Source organism: Anser brachyrhynchus (genome assembly GCF_964034855.1).
Source record: "Anser brachyrhynchus genome assembly, chromosome: 2".
Classification (NCBI taxonomy): domain Eukaryota; kingdom Metazoa; phylum Chordata; class Aves; order Anseriformes; family Anatidae; genus Anser; species Anser brachyrhynchus.
The window spans coordinates 63,899,897-63,920,820 of record NC_137695.1 but is presented as its reverse complement, the minus strand read 5'-3'; the positions used below and the strand labels follow the sequence as shown (position 1 = coordinate 63,920,820).

Below are 20,924 nucleotides of genomic sequence, written 5' to 3'. Positions count from 1 at the left end.
ACTTTTAATTATATGCACCTCAAAACTCTCTTGACCTCCTCGAAAGTGGTGTTCCTTGGTTAGCAGCTAGTTCAGTGCTGTGATTTGCTTGGCAATGCAAGATCACAGGTTAAACATCCAATGCTTTCTAGAAATAGCTTTTTATTGCTACATCACACTTGTATTTGGGACTGCCCAGTCTTCTCTTAACAACCCAAAACATCTGAGTAGTAGCTAAGACAGATTGAGGGGTGAGGGGGTAAAGTGAAAGAATTAGATGGGTGAAATAGTTGCATGCCTGGAATTTTTGCAAGCTGTCATATTGATAAAACTGAAACACATGCATCATCTGAGTTAGACTGGTTAATGATGAAATGATAGAATTTATTAGGTAATGGGAAGAAGCTCTTTTAAAAGGTGGAGAACATAATATGGAAGGTACCTGAAACTTGCTTGGGAAATTCTGCTTGGGAAATTCTGACGTGCCTATGACTGAGAGGGGTTGGAAAGGCTAGGATATTTCCAGCTTGTTAGAGAGAGAGAGAGGGAGTGCCCTGATAGTCTAGTTCAAGAAAAAACTAGATGGAGTTTTGTGTGTCCTGGACTCCTAATGAGGGTCTGCTTATGGCTGGCTAAAGATAATCCCATCTCATACTGATTTAGTGTGAGAGACTGGGTGACGGGAACTCAGTATTCCACTTCTCAACCCTCCTGCCCTAGAGTTCAAGTACCCGCAGTGCTTCGAAGTTCTCTGACTCTTTTCCAACACATCACTCCCATTCTTCAAGCTCCATTCCCAAATCGCTTCTGTTTAGAGCTTTCCGTTCTTTCCCCCGGATCTACGACCTTTCATCACCATCTACCCAAAGTCTTCTCAATCATCCCAACTCCCTTTCCTTGCCTTGCCCATTTTGCACTGCAGCAACCTTTGAATAAAGTTGCTGTAGCAGTCTGCTTGGTGAACTCTCCTTGTCTCTTTCCTTCTCTCCCACAGTGATTATATCTGATGACTAGATTTTCAAGTATTCACTCCCAGCTGTCTACAATGGGATCTGTTATATGTTGAAATGTTCCCATAAACCTCATCCAAACAGGACCCTATTCTAATGAATGAAGGAAAATGGCATGAATCCTTTCCAGTAGACAAGAGATTGAGAGTTTGGGTGTGTGTACTTGTGAACATCTGGTAAAAAGAGATTTGGTGATGAAACTTTCCTTCATGTGGTCAAGCGTCAACAATATCACCTACTGTTTAGTCTAAACTTTTATTTCACCAAGTGGCATGCTTCTGCTTTCAGTGACCTTGTACCTCAGCCAGAGGCTATGCCTCACACTGCTGTTTGCTCTCTGAACAAGGAGGCTGAAATTCAAAATTGCAGTTTGGAGATTTTACCACCCTGATACTCTGTCCCTGTTGTTGTGCCCAAGCTTATTACTGTCATATCGTTATCGTTAAGTTGACAGACCACGCATTGAACATACAATCTATGACATACCTAGAACGCTAGTTTCATGAGACTTTTTTTCAATAGGCATTTGCAAATGGCCTGTAACTGCAGCCAAGACATCCTCCTCTTCTGTTTTGGTTGGTCTGCTCCTCATGTATACGATGCTGAAAAACATTTCTTCTGCAGTGATCTTCAGTGAGCCGTGTTTGATGCATGTGTTCTGATGCAGCCCTAATGTCAGGACCTAAACAGTTCTTCTCTCTGGTTTTGCTTGATGCATGAGGAAGAGGAAGGAAAAAACACCATGTCACCTATCCTCTGCTCTGTTTATTAGAGCTATTAAATTGAATTCTGATACATGGAGAATTGTTATTTTGTTTTGTTATTTTGTTTTGTTATTGTTTTGTAAGGAACAGAATGGGGACCACTGCCCAGAAATCTGCCAGTTTTCTTGTGCCTCTGCAACTGGGCTCTTCAGCCCCTTTCATCTCAGACCCTGCTTTAGTTGTAACACCTGCTCTGGAGCTACACTGAGAGCTGAGTCGATAAAGGTAGCGCTTTGCAGACCTGAGCACGCTGGAGTGCCTTAGCTTTTTGGATGGCCCTGCTTTTGCTGGCCCGGATCCAACACACCACTTAGACATCTGCTTAACTTTAAGCATGTGAGTATCCCCTTTGAAGTCCTATGTATATTGTTTTGGTGGACTGAGGTCAATGAGCTCAGTACCCTGCAGGATTGAGCTCCTGAATGTCAGATTTGATTAAATGCTCCCCCTTTCCCCCCTCCTCTCCTACCATGAAAGCCTGATCAGAGCTGAAACAGCCTCAGCACAAAATAAACAAACAAACAAACAAACAAATAAATAAATAAATAAATAAAGGCAGCTGGTGGGAAGTGACTCTGGCTCAGCTGTGCTAACTTGGTCTTAAATTGTTGCAGATCTAACCAGAAAAAAAGCAGAGCAAAAAATCCGATCAGAGATCTAGTTAAAAACTAAGCCATCTACACTTTTCTAAGGGAGCTTATCAATCAAGCTGCCTTGTCATCCTCAAATTCTTCTTTTTGTTGCTTCAGGGGTGCAACTGTTGATTTCATCTAAGTGGTGACTACTCCCTGTTAATTGTGCTCCTGTTCCTTCCTGTGACTTGGCTTCAAAATGTGCACTCTACAAGTGGAATGAACTGCGCACTCTCCCAGTCTGTTCCTTGTCAATTCACATCAGTTTAAGGTCAGGAAAGCTAACAGTGAACAAGGCACTGCAGCATTTGAACTCAACCTTGCTTTCTCAAGGAACAAACTGACAATTAGTACAGGGATCAGCATCAAAAAAGAGCAACCCAGCATGAAGCCTGTCTAATTAGTCATATGAACGGAGGGCTTCCCATCCACTTCCTCAAGAACACATGCCTGTCAGATCTTATACAAAGAGACTTCTCTCCCTAACATAATACCGAAATTAGGTTGTGAACAGGTAGCCCTGTCTGAGGGGCTCGTTTAAGCAATGGGAGGCTGCAATGTTTAGTTTCATGTGTGTATCCACAGTTGCAGACTATTTATAAACACTTGCTTTGCAAGTGATTGCAGGACATTTATTCCCTTGCAAAACACATTCAAAAATGCCATTGATCTTGTTGCTAATCTTCTCGATTTAATAACGCTACTTGTTTAGATGGAAAAATGAGCAAAAGGGAAAATTAGAGTTGAAAGCTGAGTGACAGTCTCCTAATCCCAGAGAATTGTGCTGGTTGAGAGAATCCATGTGTCTGACATTTTTTAAAATTTTTTTTATGAACCAAAAAAATGTATTTTTCTCCTGCAGTCTGCAAGACAAAATACATTAAACATTGACTACTGATAATTTTGCCGTAGTATCTGGATAGTGGCTAACAGGTTCAGCTGAAGTTACTACCCTGGTGTATTCAGCCTGTGAATGTAAAAGACCAAAGCTCTTGAAGTCTAATGGCTTGTCCACACAGGAACAGAAAGAAAAAGCAAGATAAATGAATGAAAAGTATATGTTTTACTAGTTAAACTCAAACTGAATTAGGAGTTTGAGCCAAGAATTCAGATCATCTTTCAATGTGTTTTTGTTGAAGCTTTGTTTGCTGGAGTAGTAAACTTTAAACACGCACTGGAACTTTTCTGACATGAGCTGCAAAATATGTGCCATGAATGGAATTCAAATTTTTATTTTTTTCTCAAACATGAAGTATGTTTTAGGCTGGTATGAGTGTTTTTTGATTGTTTTTGTATTTGGTGTGCATGTGTTTGTTTTTCCTTGTGAGTTAAAAAGGAATAAACTGCCCATCTAGAGGAAAAACACCATCTGCCTAGGGTCTGCATGCATATAATAAGTAGAGGAATAAAATGCAGCAAACAAAAAACCACTTCCACTGCTGCAATAGTGTGTCTGCTGGCTCTTCATGATGGTGACATGTTGCAGGAAGTCCTGCAGCACTGGTTTCATTACAGATCCTAGCCTGGATTTATTGTTGTTGTAGCCAAAATGCAGTATGCCTTGGTTTCTCTGTCATAACTGTCCCATCAGATGAACTCTGTTCCTTCTGTAAGGGCTGCCAAACAGCCATCAGAAGAGCTTTGCTTCTGTGAGGTACCTCATGCTGTTTGTTTCCAGGAGGAGACCCACAGCTGTCTCTTCAGATGTGGATTCCTGGCACAGCAGGATAATGCCTCTGCCGGCCTAAGCATCTGTGTTCAGGTAGCTCCTTTGGTTGTACGCTGAAAAGGAGCATAGATGTTTTCTGAGTGATGCAGCACTGGGCTGAGCCTTGGGAGAGGTGAGTACACTTCTTACCACAGCATTCGCCTTCTGGGAGACAAAGCTGGAACTGGGTTGTGTAGTTTTTCCTCTCCTATCTACCTACGACAATAATTTTCCTTATTTTCAAAGCACTTGAATTATACCACTGAAAAGTGGTACAAAAAGCCTTTTCATCGTTATTTATTGTTATCACAATTAGTGCAGAAGCATTGGCAACAGCAGCTAGAGCTAAGCCTGTGCTCACAAGCAGCGATACTGCACCTAAGCAGAAACGCACAGGAAATGACTGTGTGATTGAGCTCTTGTTTCTTACATACCAGACAGGGGGAGGAAAAATGATTTCTCCAATATTCTGAGTGATATGGATGCAATACCACAAGCTTGGCAATGAAGCTGCGTCTCTCTAGTACTTAGATGAGCACTCTCTTCTTCGTTTATGCAGATTCTCCGTGTATTAATTAACTGAAATAAGATGGTGACTTTAGCAGCTTGCATTGTGATATACACTTGGTGGCACACTTTCTCTGAAGAGTGCTGTGGGATAAAGTGTCTGTTTTGCTAGTCCCTTTTTGCTGTCTTCCCTTGTCCTTGGCATGGTATGTTCTTACAGGCTACCAGCCTTGTCCTCTGGCTTTTGCAGCTTACCTGCATAGCATGGGGAAATGCTTTTTACAAACAAACAAAACATTTCCCTGTAGATCTTTCTCGAGGAAGAGACTTGGTAGCTACTTGAGATTTCAATGGCCAGCTATGTGGTCCAAACTCAGCTGAATTTCACTGTATTCTGGGGATGCTGGGAAACCCCAAGTCCTTCTTATGAACTCCTTGGGCCTCCCTTCCTATTCCTGCATGGCTGCTTTCTAGCAGGCATAGTATTATTCAAAATTTGTGTATACTCAACCAAACAGCCATCACCTTTTGCATCAGCTAGTCCCAGTGACATATATATTTCTGTTTTACGCAGACCCAGGGAAGAATCTAGTTGTATTTAAAAGGGGGGGTGGGGAGGGGAATATTTGTACAAGTGGTAGGAAGATATGTTATATGATTTTTTCCTCAGGCTAATATTCATGGCTCATGAGTGGTATTTACCCTGCTGCCCTTGTTACATGAATACTTACCTAATACTATTGCTCAACCATAAAGCTTACATTTGCTTCCAGCAGCGTTCAGTGGAGTGAGCTGGCTAATACCAGCATCATCTCTCTGGATCTGTATTAATGAGTCATTAAAACAAGAATTGTGCAAACATTGCCCCCAGATTTTTACTGTTGGCCCAATGCACTTTCTTGCCTTCCTGAGCTGGTTGAAGATGTCAGTTGAAATGTGGTCAGAGTATGTGCAGTACTAAATGTCTATTCAACCTGAAGCTCTAATCACCTCTTCTTGCATTTTCTATCAGCTAGTGCTTTAGCAATGCAATGGACTGCACAGGATTGGGCACAGGGCTACTACTGACACTGATGGACACCGTCTGCTAAAATCTACTGCCATTAGCGCACAAATGTAGAGAAATGGCTACAGAGCAAAATCTTTCAAGTAGTTAGCCATGGACAAGAACGGAAGCACAGGGAAAGAGAACAGTGGGACAGTAGTATGTTACACGTCAAAGATGTGTGTCATCTGATGATGAACTCATATCTGGTTCCCTGGTGCTTTTCCTACAGTTCTCCCAGCCCTGCAGGTAATACTTCAATTAACAGACTGGTTGTCCCAAGCCATATTTGCTTTTCTGCTTCTTCCCAACACGCCCCCCCCCCCCCCCCCCCCCAGTGTATTACAGCATTTGCTGTTTCACAAAGCTCTGAGGACTTCTCTGAGGAGAAAAAGAAACAGCAGATTTGGTTCCCAAATGCTCTAAAACCTCCTATGAAAACAGAAAGCAAGCAAAGCCTCCCCATCACTCATATGGGAAGTTTTCAGATGATACAATAGTGTATTTTCAGCCTTTGCAGCTCTGGTTCAGGTCTGTTAGCCATTTCGTCAGTGTCCCTCTGAGGGAGCACTAGTGATGCTGCTGCTGCTGACTCACAAAAGGCTCCACTTCCTTGACACATAGCAGTGACTGCAAAGAAAGCCTTTCTCCATGTGAGCCATGCTGTAGCTCAGCCTGGTTCTCATTACGTTCCTCTCAGTACCGTTATACTTCTGCATAGATGCAATACCCACCCAACTGGGGTCACGTCTGATGCTAACAATCTGCTGACATATTAGATAAGTTATATGGGTTTCTTCATTGCTGCCAAGGGCAAAATATTCCCACATCTACAGTATTTCATTATCTTTTTTTTTTTTTTTAACCAGATGCTGGTCAAGCTGCGAAAAGCAGGGAAAGTTCTTAGAGTATTGTGCTCTTACCTTATTAATGCTGTTTCTTTTCCTCCCCAGAAGCACAGAGTATGAAACAATGAGGAAAGAGCAGTCAGAATTTCTACACTTGGCCTGCCCAAAGGGTCTTTTGCTTTTTTGCTCCTTTCTACATTCACCTGACATGGATGCTGTAATTTGCTTTTGGTCTCTCTTTTATTTGGGGAGGTCTAGCCTAATGAGTCACCTGCAGGTTCATCATCTTCAGTACTGAACACATGGGCTGTTTGCAAGACATGGGCTGTTTGCAAGACATCTTAACGTCTCTCCCAGAGGTTTTGACCCTGAAGCACTATATTTGTTTATATAACACAAAACAGATATGCTTGGTATTGATATTACCATTAGGGAAATATGTTTATTGCCTGTTTTTTAAAACTGGTTTCCTAAGGAAACAAGGCTGAAACAATTCTGTCTGTCCCTCCTCTGGGGGGGGGGAGGGGGAGGGGAGGCGGGAAGAAAGGGTGATTCCAATTAAGTTTATAAATAAAGACAGGATGTTAACAAAATTAAATGTATACAGATTTTGTGAATGTAGGCAGCCTAATATAGGAGGTAGAGACTCTATGCCTTCCTTGATGGAAAAATTGCAGCACGACTTTGTTCTCTTTTGTATTAGTTAATCATCAATGTAGAGAACTCTCATCACAACATATAAACTGGTAAGTGACCAGCCTTCATAGATTCTGCTACTTAGGCAGTGTATCTCTTTTTGATGCCCCCTTCAGGACATGCTCTTGAGGAATTGTACCTAAATTTGAACATACTGCTTGTTTTGTTGTGTTATAGAGTAATGCCCTGGTCCTCAGTAAACCCAGCATGAGTTGGATGTGTTAGTGAGCTTGTTCCTTGAGCCCAGGAAGTGAGGCTAATTTCTCAACACAGAGAGTTTTGTGGACCTCGCATGGTCTTCTTTGCTTTAATTACAAGGGTTTATGCAGTTGTTTCATCCGTCATAATCTCCTGGTTTTTCTTTTTCATTTTTCTTCTAATAATAATAATAAAAAGGTAAATTCAGATTATACCAGAGGGGGTAGAATTAACTTTAATTGTGTTGCATGTGCTATAATCTCATATAATAGTTCATATGCATTATATATATACATATATATGTGATGGTTTAAAGCTCTTCCAGTCCCTGGCACTTGGATGACTACACAGGCCTGTTAGGAGGTTCACCATAACCCTTCAAACAGGACCACGCCTAGACATGTCTAAAGTTCTTTGGTATCCGTGTGGCACACTAATATAAAGTCTGTTGAACAGATAGTAAGTCTGTTTTCTGTCTTTCTTCTTAAGAAGGGAACCCAGCTTTTGTAAAATCTGGGTTCCATATGCAGAGCCAGCTATGAAGTCTTTCCTTTCACAGGAAAAGCCTGCATCAGTGTCCTCAAGTTTTATCGGTTCTGTTATGTCTCTTATGTCTCCTCCTCCCCCCGGCAGATTCAAAGTACCAGTGCTTCGTCATGGCTGCCTCCTCTTCACCAGACAATAATACAAAAGCTCCATGTCCCTGCTACCTGTTAACAAACAGAGGCTCAGGGATAAAAGTGATGGGTGAGTTGTGAGAACCGAGGTAAACAGACTAGGGAATGACCACAGCTTCTGGTGTCAGCCGTACGAGTCAATGGAGAAAATGTGACTGAGTTATGGACAGCTTATTAGTAGAGCCCACTTTGGCTGCAAAAGCATTTGTTGCAATCCTTCCCACTTGATTTATAGCTCTGAGGAGGGGTTATTTTAAGATACCAAGAACTCAGGCCAAGGAATATGGTTAACTGCTGAAATGACCCTGTCTTTGCTAGGTCATGTATGGCATGTTTCCTGCGGATGGCTGAGCTAAGTTCACCAGTAACTCGGGGTGTTAGCAAAGCTCCAGCTAAACAGCTGCTTGAGAAACTAACACGGTGACATGCCAGAGGCACAACAGTGCAGGATGATCATTGCTTGTTAACTCCTCTGGGGACTGAAAATGGTGATGTTTCAGTCTTATCCCAAAGCTTGTGTGCTCTGAGAGGGACCTGGCTTTCCACAGCAGAAATTGTTTTGCTCTTATAAAATGAAAGAAAAATAAATGTAAAGAGGAAAGTGAGAACTAAAGTGGGTTACAGATGTCAAAGGCTGTAGGCTTCCAGTGATGGCTGTGAGATAGCACTCAGATGACTTAGCCAGTCATCTTGAATAAAATGAGGATTGTTTTGTTTAGAGAAATACAAGAAAAAGATGGCTTTTAAAAGGGCTAACCCTTCCCTTCTTTTGCTTCATGTATGACCTCTCTTCACTATCCCTGTAGCCCAAGTAGTTCTCAGTTATGCTTCAGAAGGACTTACAGTTTGTGTCTTTTTGATTCTCGATTTGCTGTCAAAGCTCTCTCATTCCCATGACAATTGGTTTTCCAGCATTCAGCATGGTGCAGCTTTAACAACACACAGTCTTGCCAACAGAATAAATAATAAAAATAAAAACAAAAGAAAGAGGCATACAGAAGAAATCCTGCCTGGCAGTGTCTGCTTCTCCAGCCCCCATCACTGGCATCTACTCTGTTATCAGTGGGACAGGTAAATTCCACCTGTAACTCCACCATCATCGGTATTGAAAGCACCAACCCACAACAGACACAAATTTGCTGGCAAAAGGGCACAGTCTACAGAAAAGAAAAACCAAGGCTACATGTTATTCAAAGCTGTATAAATTCAGCTGATAGTGCAGGAGAGCAGCAAAATACCGGTGACCATTGTGCTGTGCTTGTGACTGCAGTCTGTACCCATTCAGTCTTCCAGTGCTGAGGTCGCACATTAGAGACGAATCAGTCACTGTAGATTAGCACGTGTCATCCATTTTAGTGACAGCAGAACTAAGTAATACTCCCTTTCCTGCAGCAGTCAGTGGCTTCTCTAAAGACATTTCCAAATTCAATTGTTGTTTGGTTAATTCCTCTTCTCTTATATCATACTGCAAACTGGACAGCTGCCTCAGCTGGTGTCTGAATCTTCAATAGAGATGAGGTCAGAAAAACTATTTTTCAACATTTAGCAGAAATCTACTGGAACTGTCAATTTTAGAAAGCTGATGGCAAGCTGTTTGACAGATGCCAAGTGGTAAGAGCCCAAATATACTATTGGGAATGTTTATTTGTGGGCATAATCTACCCTGTCAAATTGAAGAAAAGGATGCCATGCAGGTTGGAAATATTAAGCGACAGATTTCATGTGGCCTTTCTTTTGCTGAGAACTTGAGTGCACGTTAAAAGTATAACTGCACTTCCCAGTCCTTAGAAACACATCAGTGCAAAAGGCTCGGTACCTTGTAAAATGAACTTAAGAAAGGGTTCAAATATTGGCTGCTTTGATAACAAAAATATTTAAAAAGCTCTCTTAAATCTGACCTAATTGAATACGATAGTGTCATCAGCTTTTAGGGAGCACCAACACCAGCTTTAAGAATAGACTCTATCTTCTTTGTGAAAGCTCAGACAGCCTACAAATCAAGCTGTCTTCTGAATGCCCTGTTTTATAAGCACCACTAATACCAGCTCTCTGTATGGCGCTTTTAATCAGCGGGCTCCAGAGCCCCTTATACAGCAGGCTGTTGGCATCGCGTGCATTTTTGGCAACAGGCAAAGCACGGGAGCCATTGCAAACCTGGGCTAGAGCTGAAGACTGCTAAATCCCACTCTTCTGTTCTGGTTACCATCTCACACTGATCGAGAGTGAACACAGCACTGCCAAAGAAGGATGGAAACATCACCTGAGGTATGAAACTGTTATGATGGCTGTAAAAGTTAACTGTGCTTAAACCACTTTGTTCTCCCAGCAAGTAGTTCAAGCCCTGGGACTTAGCGCCAAATCTCCTTGCTCTCAGTCTTTTGGTCTTAATTTTCTTTTCGTTATGAAGTGCCAGGTATGCCTTTTTTTTCTTTTTCTTTCTTTCTTTCTTTTTTTTTTTTTTATCTAGGATTAACCTTGTTTTTCCCTTTTTGATATGAAATACCTGTTTCAAAATACTCACTAAATTAAGCTCAGGCTTTCCCCCACTCTGTTATCTTCCTTTCAGTGCCAGCCTCGGTTTTACTCTCTGCTTAGTAAATCCTCATAATTTATTCTCGTAGGCTGAAGAGAATTTTCTTCTCAAGTCTCATTTATTCTGGGCCTTTTTAGGTTATCCATGCTAATCATGGTGAACAGTTTTTAGTATTTTGTGTACAATATAAACAGTGCTTTCCATAGGATCATTTACATCTAAGTGTTTCAAACCTGAGAGACCAGGGTTGTCTTAGAAAGTACATGCACCTATAGCATTCCTGGTTCTAGAAAGAAAAAAATATTAAGGCACTGTTTCTTGCACTGTGCTTTGGCAGCTGCCTTTAAAATTGAAAGATGTAAGACAAAGTTCTGTTCTCTATACTTGCTAAAGAACTTCTTTAAAAGAAAGAGGAATATGGACCTTTGTGTATAAGAAGAGGCTATGCCGTGGGCTTTTAAACAACACTCATTTCACAATTTGCTAGACCTTAGCTTTTGGTCACATCCTTAACTTGCTGAAAATTGACAACATAAAACACATTTTTTACTTGAAATATATTATTCCAATTTATTTAAAAAAAAAAAAAAAGATTACCACTACTGGGAAATGTTTCAATTAATAAGAGATCTATTGCTTGATCATTTTTTATTTTTTTCTTATTTTGATTTCCACATGCAGCTGGCATTACAATGCATGGCTTTGGGCTGGTTTTCATTATTCTCTTCCTCAAAAAAATATCTCTTCAAGAGGAGAGGAAAAAAAAAATCATGTACCTAACGCTAAATTTAAGAGGATACTGTGGAGTCAAAGTAGGAATTCACTGGGCTAGGTTTAGAGCAGATTTTAGCAGTGGGTAGGGGTGAAATCGTACTCTGTGCTCTCTTGTCTGACAGGCAGGGAAGCTAATCAACAGAGTCAGGGCTGCTCTGGCTACTACTGAGCATCAGCTATGTTGTGGTGGGATTTGACTGTGTGGGTAATTATACAAGCACAGAAAAGCTTGGAGTCTGCATGGAGGCAGGTGTAGGTGAGCAGTGGGAGCTCAGTGACGTGGTTCTTGTCCCCTGATGGTTCCTTCTGCTCTGCAGTTCTCAAAAAGCTTCCCAGGTATCCTCCTAATGGTGGCCCAAAAGAGAACATCGGGCTGCTAATATAGTGCAATCCCTGTGCAACACTGTCATCAAAATATGTCTAAAACTGTGATTTTACTAATACCTGTGGTTTATAAGAAGTGGTCTCTCTTTTTTTTTTTTTCTTCCTGGAAGGGGGCTGTTTTCACACCTTTTTACTTCCTAGTGTTTTTTATCCCTAAAATATCCAATATGCATTCTCTTCTATATTCTATGGTTATATTTATTGGTTATTTACTTAGGATGTACAGCAAGCTATTATTCTATCCGTTGAATTACATTTGCTTCATTCGTGTTTTATATGAATGTAACACCAGTCAGGAACTTGTCAACTTTTGCAAATCTTTCTAGTATCTCAGAAAAAAAACACAACTCAACTTTGTATTCTGTAAGAAGGCTTGAGGCTAACACCTCCTTATTTACTCTTCTTTAGACATATTTTAAACTAACAAATTCAGGCACTAGAAAGCTATAAATATTCTTCCTTAGTAAAAAAAAAAAACACATTCATCTATATTATATATGAACCATCATAATCTCATGTCAGTCATAGCAAAATGTTGTGTTAGTTTCTGGGTCACCCAGAAGTCGGATTTTCATTGCCATGATTGTTCTTGCTAAAAGGTTTCATGTAGACCACAAATACAGTACTACAGTCAACAAGTTAAGCCCTAAAAACCTGCATAAAAATCCCTGGCAGGCTTGGTGAAGTTGAATTGAAGTAATGGTTCATACTCTTCTCTTATCCACACTAAAGGAATTGTTCACTTTAGCAGGGGCAGATTTTCACCTCTGATTGTCTGCAAGTTGATGGGGACCTACCTGTTTTTTAGGAATGTTTTATGGTACAAATTACAGGTTGATTGGTTTCCTTGCTTTGATATAAGTAATGGAACCAAGCTGGATTGTTCTCCAGACCTGTGCGGACAGGGCAGGAAGTGCTCAGCTTGTACACTTGTCTTCACACCACTGAAATGAAAACAGTTTTGGTGCCAAGCTTCCAGCAAAGCTTACGCTGAGAATTACACAAACTTGTGAATTGCTTTCCCCCAACATTATTTACGACCAAGTTATTTCAAATAAGCCCAGTTTCCCCCTAGAAGCTTAGCCATTGCCAGATAAATCAGCAGTGTGTTATGGGTACTGAAATATGTTTTTCAAGCCCTAATCCTAAATACTTTCAAAATCGCGGGCCTTAGCACTGTACGCTTAAAATATATATATATCATTTTAGTGCCAGAACACCCCAATCCTGTTCCCCATACTGCTAAAATAAGCAAAAACGATGCCTTTCACTGTGCTGTGGTGTGGGAATGCTTTTCCCTGTGTCCTTACAGTGTGGTAAGAAGCCAGAAATATCTGGCCATCCTGCCTGCTGTGCCTCATCGGCCTGGCACCGCAGCCCTATCTCTGTGCGTTGGGTTTTTGCGACCATCACAGCAGCACTTCAGACAGCAGAAGGCTTCTGGAGCCATTCCTTGGTGACAGCAGTGCTGCTCCCAGCCCGTGCAACGTGCTTCATCACAACATGCTTAATATGATCTGCGAGATTTGGAAATCACAACGCTTCTTCTCGCTTTCTGAGTTCACCAGGCCAAAAACGAAATCTTCTGTATTATCCAGTCATCTCCTTGTTTTCTCACTCTTTATTCTTTGGAAACCAATATTTTCTTTTACCTTTACCAGCACAAAATAAGCATGCCTCACTGGGCAAAAACTGAAAAGCTTATGCTAGTGAGGTTTTTTTGGAAAATGGCTGATAGTCTTTTTTTAATTCTTTCTACGGCCAGCCCTCAAAGCAAAACTCGTTGTCTTTGGGCGTATTCCTGCTGCTGTATATTCAGAGAGGGGAAATATGCAGAGGTCAGCAGTTTCAAAGGCACTCTCTAATTTTAGGTTCTTAGCTTTAGATATTTTGGGACAAAACTTTGGACACAACAAAAGAAGTGTCAAGGAGCTATAAATCTAGATGAAGTAAGTAGCACCCAAGACATCTCAAGCTAGAGACCCAAAATCAGAGACACTTCTATTTAGAAGAAAAGAAGAAGAGAAAAAAAGTTTGCCTTAACATTTGCCAGAAAATGTTTTTCTTAGTCCTTGAGGTTTTTATCCTTCCCCACGCTTCCCGCTATTCCTGTTTTCATATCGCCGTTACAGGCAACCCTGAAATTCTTCTACCAGTCCAAGGCCTGCAATAGTCAAGGGAAAAAAAATTACCAGTTCTCTTAATGTGCATGTGATCATCTTAAGATCGATTGCTGTGCAGTCTGATTTTTTTAAACCAAAAAAAGTAGGCTCCTTGAAACTTTATTTAGCTGAATTTGCTCTAAAGAATTCTAATTGGCAATATATTATTAACTTCTTGTAAATGTGCAGTTTTCACAAAAAAAAAAGTGTAAAAAAAAGACCTTTATATTCCAATTATATAGGAAGGTTATAAATATGCTGATTTATTAAATAATTCTGAAATTGAAAATTAAATATGAAATGTGAAAAAAAATAAGATAGCGGGAAAGAAAATGGAATGAAAAGTTTTGCAAAAAATCTGTTACCATAAGATATATGTGTGTGTTTGTGTATATGTATATATACATATATATATATATTATTTTTTCCAAGAGCTGGAGTACGATTTCCGAGCAGTCCTGGTGTGCAGTCACATTGCTCAGTAGCCAGAGGTTTGCTTCAAGCAGTGAAGGGTTGCGGGGCTGTTCTCCAGGTGCCTGCAGAAGCTCGGTTTCTGAAAGGCCCCAGGAGCTGGTCGGAGGAGAGGGAACCCTCGCAGCCTTCCAGGCTGCCGGGAGCTGCTTTTCCATCTCCTAGCAGAGAGTCGGCAACGAGCTCAGTCCTCTCTCTGGGACAGACAAACAGATGTACATACATCGGTCAGGATATGGTAGCTTCAGTGAAACTTCACGAGCTAGGAGAGATTTTCAGAAGCCCCAGCAAACAGCTTCCACATCACTGACGTACAGTTTAACGTCTTTAAGATGCACACTTAACCCAAAAGTCCTGTCTTCCAGTAAGATTTTGGCCCGAAGCGCTGGTTTCAGCTTACGGTGAACTCGGGCTGTGGCAGAAGGCGGGCTGCTTGCAGCACTGGGTGGAAAGCAGCTGAGGAAAGCATCGGCAGGCAAGTTCAAGTCTGGGGGGCTGCACGCCTGTGCCTCTAGCTGCATCTACCTGTGCACACGCATTTTGTATCCTGAATAATACTCCCATCCGCTAAGTAAGCGTTTTGAGATTGTGAAGAGCATCGTGAAACGCTTTTCGTGTAAAGACATTGAAAAGGCTTTTCGTGCACAGAAATCATGTGAGCATCCTTTTGCAAACCACCGAAATCCGCTCCCCTGCTGTGAAGTATCTGGGCTGGAAAGAGAAAACGTTGCACTCTGATTTCGTATTTTGTTATTTTTATGTTCAAGGCGCGTAAAGGAGCTTCTCCGAGCCTCTCCATCCCTCCACCGCCAGCCTTTGGGCTCAGCCCTGCGGCGGAGCTCAAGGCGGTGTCCAGCCGGCGGGGTACCCCTGCCGGGGTGGGAGGAACAATTTCCTCGGGTCCTCTCAGGCCGGGAAAACGGGTTTCAATCCGATTTTCCCCGCTTTCCCGGCGGCTGCGTGGTCCCGCAGCACCCGAGTCGGCTTCTGGGGGCTGTTCCAACCCGGACCCAAATCTGCCTTGCTTTCGTCTGCGTGGAAATGTCATGCTCTCAGCGAGGGCCAGGCTTATAGGGGAAGCCCACAGCAGGTTTTCAGGGGATGTGGAGCGGCAGGGGAAGGGCGTGAAAGTGTCACGGAGCCCGGCTCCCACGCGTGTGCCTGCGGTCGCAGCGTCGGTAAGCTTGCAGGGGAATCGGGTTTGCTTTATGGCTGCTGCTTGGGGTTTAGGGGCGTTTGGTGATCCCCCTGGCCGGGGGACCCCGTGTGTCTGTGTATACGCGTGTCCGTGTGCCGCTCCGCCCGGCCGGTCGCGCTCTCCGAGGACAAAGCCGTCTCCCCCTCCGGAGAGCAGCAGCCCGCAAAGTGTGAATAATTTTCAGCGAGGAGTTACACTAAGTGGGAAAGCTTTTAGCACATTATCCGCTGGCAATTGGACTATAATCTAATTGTGAGCCCTCGGGTCTTAATAGAGCCTTTCTCTTTCCGCCGGCGGATTTGCATCTGGGAGATACCTAATGGGCTTAAAATGCCTGGCATTTTGCTCCGGTAAGCCCCCTTCTCGGGGCGGGTGACATTGGGATGTTTTTGCCCTGAGATGGGATCGCGGTTACCTGGGCATCCGCGGCTTCTTTCGTTGGGGGCATGGCGAGAAGCGGCGCTGGCAAAGGGCTTGCTGCGGGGCCAGGGGGAGAAGAGCCGGGGCGAGTCCTGCGGGGGGAGCCCCGCATGCAGCACGCTCGGGGGGCGAAGGAGGAGGCAGAGGGTGAGCCGGGAGCTGCCAGTGCCGCTGAGCCGGGCGGTCCCGCAGAGATCGCGCTCTTGCGACGGTGGCCGAGGGAATAAACCGCGTTTTTTTACCCGGAACGAGCTGTTTGCATGGAAATGAAAAGGGAAAAAGAAAAAGAAAAAAAAAAAAGAAAAAAGAGGAAAAGAAAAAGAAAAAAGGGAAAAGGAAAAAGGAAACCCAAGCATCAATAAGCAGGAACTGCCTGAAGCGGTGCCGGGCGGGTGCGTGCGGATTTCTGCTCCCCGTGGCTCCTTCTCGCCGGGATTTTGGGAAGGGAGAAGGGAAAGGGCCGGGAGGAAGCGGTGCTAATCGTACCGACGGGCTGAGGTTGCCGCTTTTGCTTTCCAGGGATGAGGGAGACCTTTCAGGGGGGGGGGGGGGGGCTCCCCAAAACCCGCCGGTGGAAGCAAGATCTCGCCCTGGTGAAAACCCCTCACTAGGCGGGCGCAGAGAGGTGTGCAGTGACCTCCCGCTGTTTTGGCGTTGCTTTGGGGCTTTTTTTGTTTTGTTTTGTTTGTTTGTTTGCTTTTCCAGAACAAACGCAAAGGAGGGGGAAAAAAGGAAAAAAAAGTGCTTCCAAGAGACGGAACGCAACAGAGGGCGAGGGGCAGCGAAATGGCTCTGCCGTGCCAAGCTGCCAAACACCTGCATTTGCTGCGGAGAAAAGCAGCTTCCGCAATTAGGGCCAAGCAGCACCTCAATTAATGGGGTTCGCAGAGGGCTTGTACCTCGACCCCCTCGCGACCCCGGATCCCCGCGTGCCCCTGATCGTCCCTGGCCGGGAGGGGGGTGCCGGAGCCGAGCCCCTTGGGCTGCCCACGGGAGGGGGTCGGGGGTCGGGGGTATGTTCTGCACGTCCCGACCAGGCTCATTTCCCTATCGGAGGCGGAGCGAGGGCAAAAGCAAGAAAATTAAAGTTCTCGTGGGGCAGAGGGAAAGCTTGCCCGAGGAAAAATAGCCGCTTTCTCTCCCTCGTGGATGGCCCTCGTTTAAAATAAAACAAAACGAAGCCCCCCCGCGGGTTTTACTTGTAGGGTCCAAGCGGGGACCCGCCAGCCCCCCGGCCGGCCCTGTCCCAGGAGGGGGGGAAAGGCAGACTTCTGGCGTTTCTTTGTCGGGTGCTTGGCTGCGGGTTAGTGGGAGAACCCAAGGGCAATGGGGCATCGCCCCGGCGGGCTGATGCGCACCCTCCCGTGCCTTCCTCGGCAGCCCGGAGGGACGGGACCCCCGCGACCCCCGCCCGGGAGACGCCGGGCTGCTGGAGGGTGCCTTTCTTTTTTCTTTTTGGGGGGTTATTTTTTATGAAATGGGTACGGGTGCCCCGCTTGCTGCAGGATATCGCTACAGCCAGCTAATTTCTCCGGGAACCGGGCAGGCTTCTCGCTCCTTTCGGAGCGCTGAGTGCAGCTGCAATCCCGGGCTGAACCCGAGGAGCTGCTCCTCCGTGCTCCCAATTTAAGGACAGAATTTGGGGGAACCAGAGCCGCGGAGACCCGCCGTGCCCCAGTACCCCAAAACCCCTCAGGTCTGCTCCCTTTGGAGCTGGGGGAGCACTTTGGGGACAAATTCTCGCCTGCTCTTGGGTCGTTTTAGAGGGCAAACCTTTTCAGACCTCTTATTCGAAGCACTTTAGTTAAATTCCCCGGTTTTTTTTTTTTTTGTTTGTTTTTTTGGTTGTTGGGTTTCTGTCGTTATTTGCGGGTGGATGCTTACAGGACGCGTTTAAAGGAGCACCGGGCTGCGGTGCGGGAAAACCAAAGTCAAGTGCGGGGGCTGGCAGCGGGGAGCGGGGCTGGCTCCCCCCGGGGGGCCTGCCGCCCCCTGCCCACCCCACGGCGAGGCGGGCAGAGCCTAGCCTTCCCTTCCCTTCCCTTCCCTTCCCTTCCCTTCCCTTCCCTTCCCTTCCCTTCCCTTCCCTTCCCTTCCCTTCCCTTCCCTTCCCTTCCCTTCCCTTCCCTTCCCTTCCCTTCCCTTCCCTTCCCTTCCCTTCCCTTCCCTTCCCTTCCCTTCCCTTCCCTTCCCTTCCCTTCCCTTCCCTTCCCTTCCCTTCCCCTCCCCTCCCCTCCCCTCCCCTCCCTGCTCTTCTTCTTCTTCCTCCTCCTCCTCCTCCTCCTCCTCCTCCGCCCCCAGCTCCGCGGCCGCGGCCCTTGACGTGTCCCGGCGCCGATTGGCCGCCGCCCGATAGGATCTCGGCGGCCCCCGCGTTAAGGCGGGGGAGAGCGGGGCCGGGGGCGCATAGAGCCACTGCTGCTGCGACGAGGGGACACGAGGGGACACGAGGGGACCCGACGGAGCCACCCGGCCGGCCGCGGGCCATGGAGTACACGGCGCCCCCCAAGCCGCAGCTCTCCTCGCGGGCCAACGCCTTCTCCATCGCAGCCCTCATGGCGAGCGGCAGCCCCAAGGAGAAGGAGCCGGCCGAGAGCACCATCAAGCCGCTGGGTGAGCGAGCGGGGCCGGGAGCAGGTGGGGAGCAGGCTGCGGAGCCCCCCATCCTGCCTGTGGGAGCCCCCTCCCCGCGGCCGGCAGCCCGGACCCCCCTTCCCAAAGCTCCGGCAGCCCCGGGACGTTGTCCCAGCGCCCCCAGCCCTGCTGCCCCCTGCTGAAGCCCCCCTCCGCCCGAAAAGCGACCCACCGGCTCCGCGGGTTGTTCATCAGCCCCCGCAGCTCGTACACTAACCCCCCAAGGTAGCCGCGGTCCTCCTCGCTGCTACGAAACAGGGCTCTCCCACGTTTACTGCAAATAACTCACGCTTTTAAAAAGCCAGGTAGGAGGGACGCCGGCGCTGTGCCCGGCTGCACAAAACTTGCTGCTCGGTGTAGGCTCGGGGAGGCACTTTTAGGCTGTAACATCCTGGAGGATTTTTACGGTAACTCCTCGCGCTTTTCGGGTAAGCGATTCGGCTTCTATTCTGTTTTCCTATTTCTATTTTTTTCCTATTTTCTCTTTAAAAAAAGTTAGCATCTCCTCTCTCCTCCAATTTCTGCGGCTTGTGGTCCTTGCACGCATCCAAGAGTTCGCAGAAAACTACAAAAAAAAAAAAAAAAGCACCAACTTTTCAGGGAGCCAATGCCCAAGCTCACTTTCGGGCTTGAAGGAAGTTAGGAAAAGCAAATCTCTACGTGCCCGCTCCCCCTCACCACCTCGCTCGATAGACTTCGCATATTCCGGGGATGCATTGCAAACTTTTTTCTTTCGTCTAGGCGACAGTGTAGGCCGGACATATTATAGTCTGCCTGTTTGACATATTTGCACGGTCTCGCGTTAAACGTGGCTACTTTTGCTCTTTTCTTTTCTCTCTCTCTCTCTTTTTTTTGAAAACGCTCGTTTAGTTACTTTTTGAAATAAAAACCAAACTAAATTCCCGCGCTATTCAATTAGAAACCCAAGCGAAACCAGTGCCTGTATCTCGGCTACTATAAACTGGAGATTTGGGCAAAAATATTAAATTTTTGCGCGGCCGTCTGCGGAGCCGCCTCCCCCCAGCTCCCTGCAGTACTGCCCGGCTCCCCGCGGCGGGCTCTTCCCAGCTGGTTTCTGGGGGGTGGGTGGATGGATGGATGCGGGGCTGGGGGACATCTCCCCAAATCACCACCCCAGTTTTAATCAGGAGCGCGGCTGTGCGGGGTCGCAGGGGACCCAGCCGAGCCATAAACGGCTGGTGGGAAAGAGCTCCTTGTCGGCATCCCCCGCTGAACGCCCTCCCTCTCCATCTCTTCCCCCCCGACCCCCGCAGAGCAATTCGTTGAGAAATCCTCCTGCGCCCAGCCTCTGAGCGACCTGTCCAGCCTGGACCCCCACGGGGATTTCAGCAGCAGCCCTTCGTCCCTGTGCACCGAGCCCCTCATCCCCACCACACCCATCATCCCCAGCGAGGAGATGGCCAAAATCTCCTGCAGTCTGGAGACCAAGGAGCTGTGGGACAAGTTCCACGAGCTGGGCACCGAGATGATCATCACCAAGTCAGGGAGGTAAGGCTGGGCGAGCCCCCGGTCGGCTTTCCGAAAACGGCGTTGCAGGGGGGGAAAGCCGAGAAAAAGAAATTATTTTTTTTAAAATAGTAATAGTGCGGGGGCGGAGAGGGGCAGGAAAAAGAACGAAGCACCCCAAAGCCCGGTTTTGGTGGTGGATCAGGGGGGTGAAAGCGGTCGGCTCGACCCTGCGCCCGGCGTTTTGTGCGGTGCGGTGCGGTGCCGCCGACCCCTCGGCAGGGACCAACCGGCTCCTGGGCGAGCTGAGAGCAAACTGGGGGTTCCCGGCGCCCGGGCAGAGGTTTGGGTTTGCCCAGATTTTTCAGGAACGCAGCCCGGGGCGGGCAGCAGCAGCGCCGAGGAGAAAAACTCCGCTGTGCGGACACGGGAAATGCGCGGTGGAGGAGAAAGCCCTTCGGGTCTTTCCCCCTTTTCTCGTTTGCAAGAGATGTGCGAAAGATTCCCAGACAAATTTCTCGGCAGCTCAAACCGTTCGGTTTCTCCAGCAAGGCTTTTTGGGGCTGCGGCAGCCAAACGCCGTCTGGAGGAGCCGGGCGGCTTGTCGGGTTTTGTAAGCCCTGAAGTTCCTTGTTCCGAAAGTACTTTCTGAGGATTTTTCTAACTAGCCGGATCCGACAGTATTCGAAAAAAAAAAAAACCCACGAATAAGATCGGCAGTTTGAAGCTCGATTTTTAAAGCTGTTTAAAGTTGTTTAGCCTTAGTTCTGGTTTACGGCAAAACATTATGCTTTAAGAAATCTGAATTTCGTCAAAA

The 20,924-nt window shown here is 46.2% G+C and overlaps 2 protein-coding genes and 1 long non-coding RNA gene across 5 annotated transcripts in view; 1 reads left to right on the top strand and 2 right to left on the bottom strand.

Annotated features, from left to right (window-relative positions):
• Nucleotides 1-20,924, bottom strand: part of SEPTIN7 (septin 7) — a 594,594-nt gene that overhangs the window by 318,434 nt on the left and 255,236 nt on the right. The window lies entirely within an intron of this gene.
• On the bottom strand, nt 3,251-6,691 carry LOC308191045. The gene is made up of 3 exons (XR_013947672.1): nt 6,569-6,691; nt 4,244-4,309; nt 3,251-4,167 (listed from the first exon to the last, which is right to left on the bottom strand). It is a non-coding gene; the product is annotated as an uncharacterized lncRNA (long non-coding RNA).
• Nucleotides 7,025-20,924, top strand: part of TBX20 (T-box transcription factor 20) — a 50,606-nt gene continuing 36,706 nt past the window's right edge. Inside the window, exons 1-5 of one of the 2 annotated variants that reach the window (XM_080581795.1) lie at nt 7,025-7,239; nt 8,021-8,134; nt 10,194-10,329; nt 14,350-18,619; nt 19,915-20,149. In XM_080581795.1, coding sequence (XP_080437921.1) covers nt 18,493-18,619; nt 19,915-20,149 — 362 coding nt within the window. In that variant the 5' untranslated portion in view covers nt 7,025-7,239; nt 8,021-8,134; nt 10,194-10,329; nt 14,350-18,492. The remainder of the gene's footprint in view (nt 7,240-8,020; nt 8,135-10,193; nt 10,330-14,349; nt 18,620-19,914; nt 20,150-20,924) is intronic. The other variant, XM_080581796.1, reaches the window with a different exon arrangement.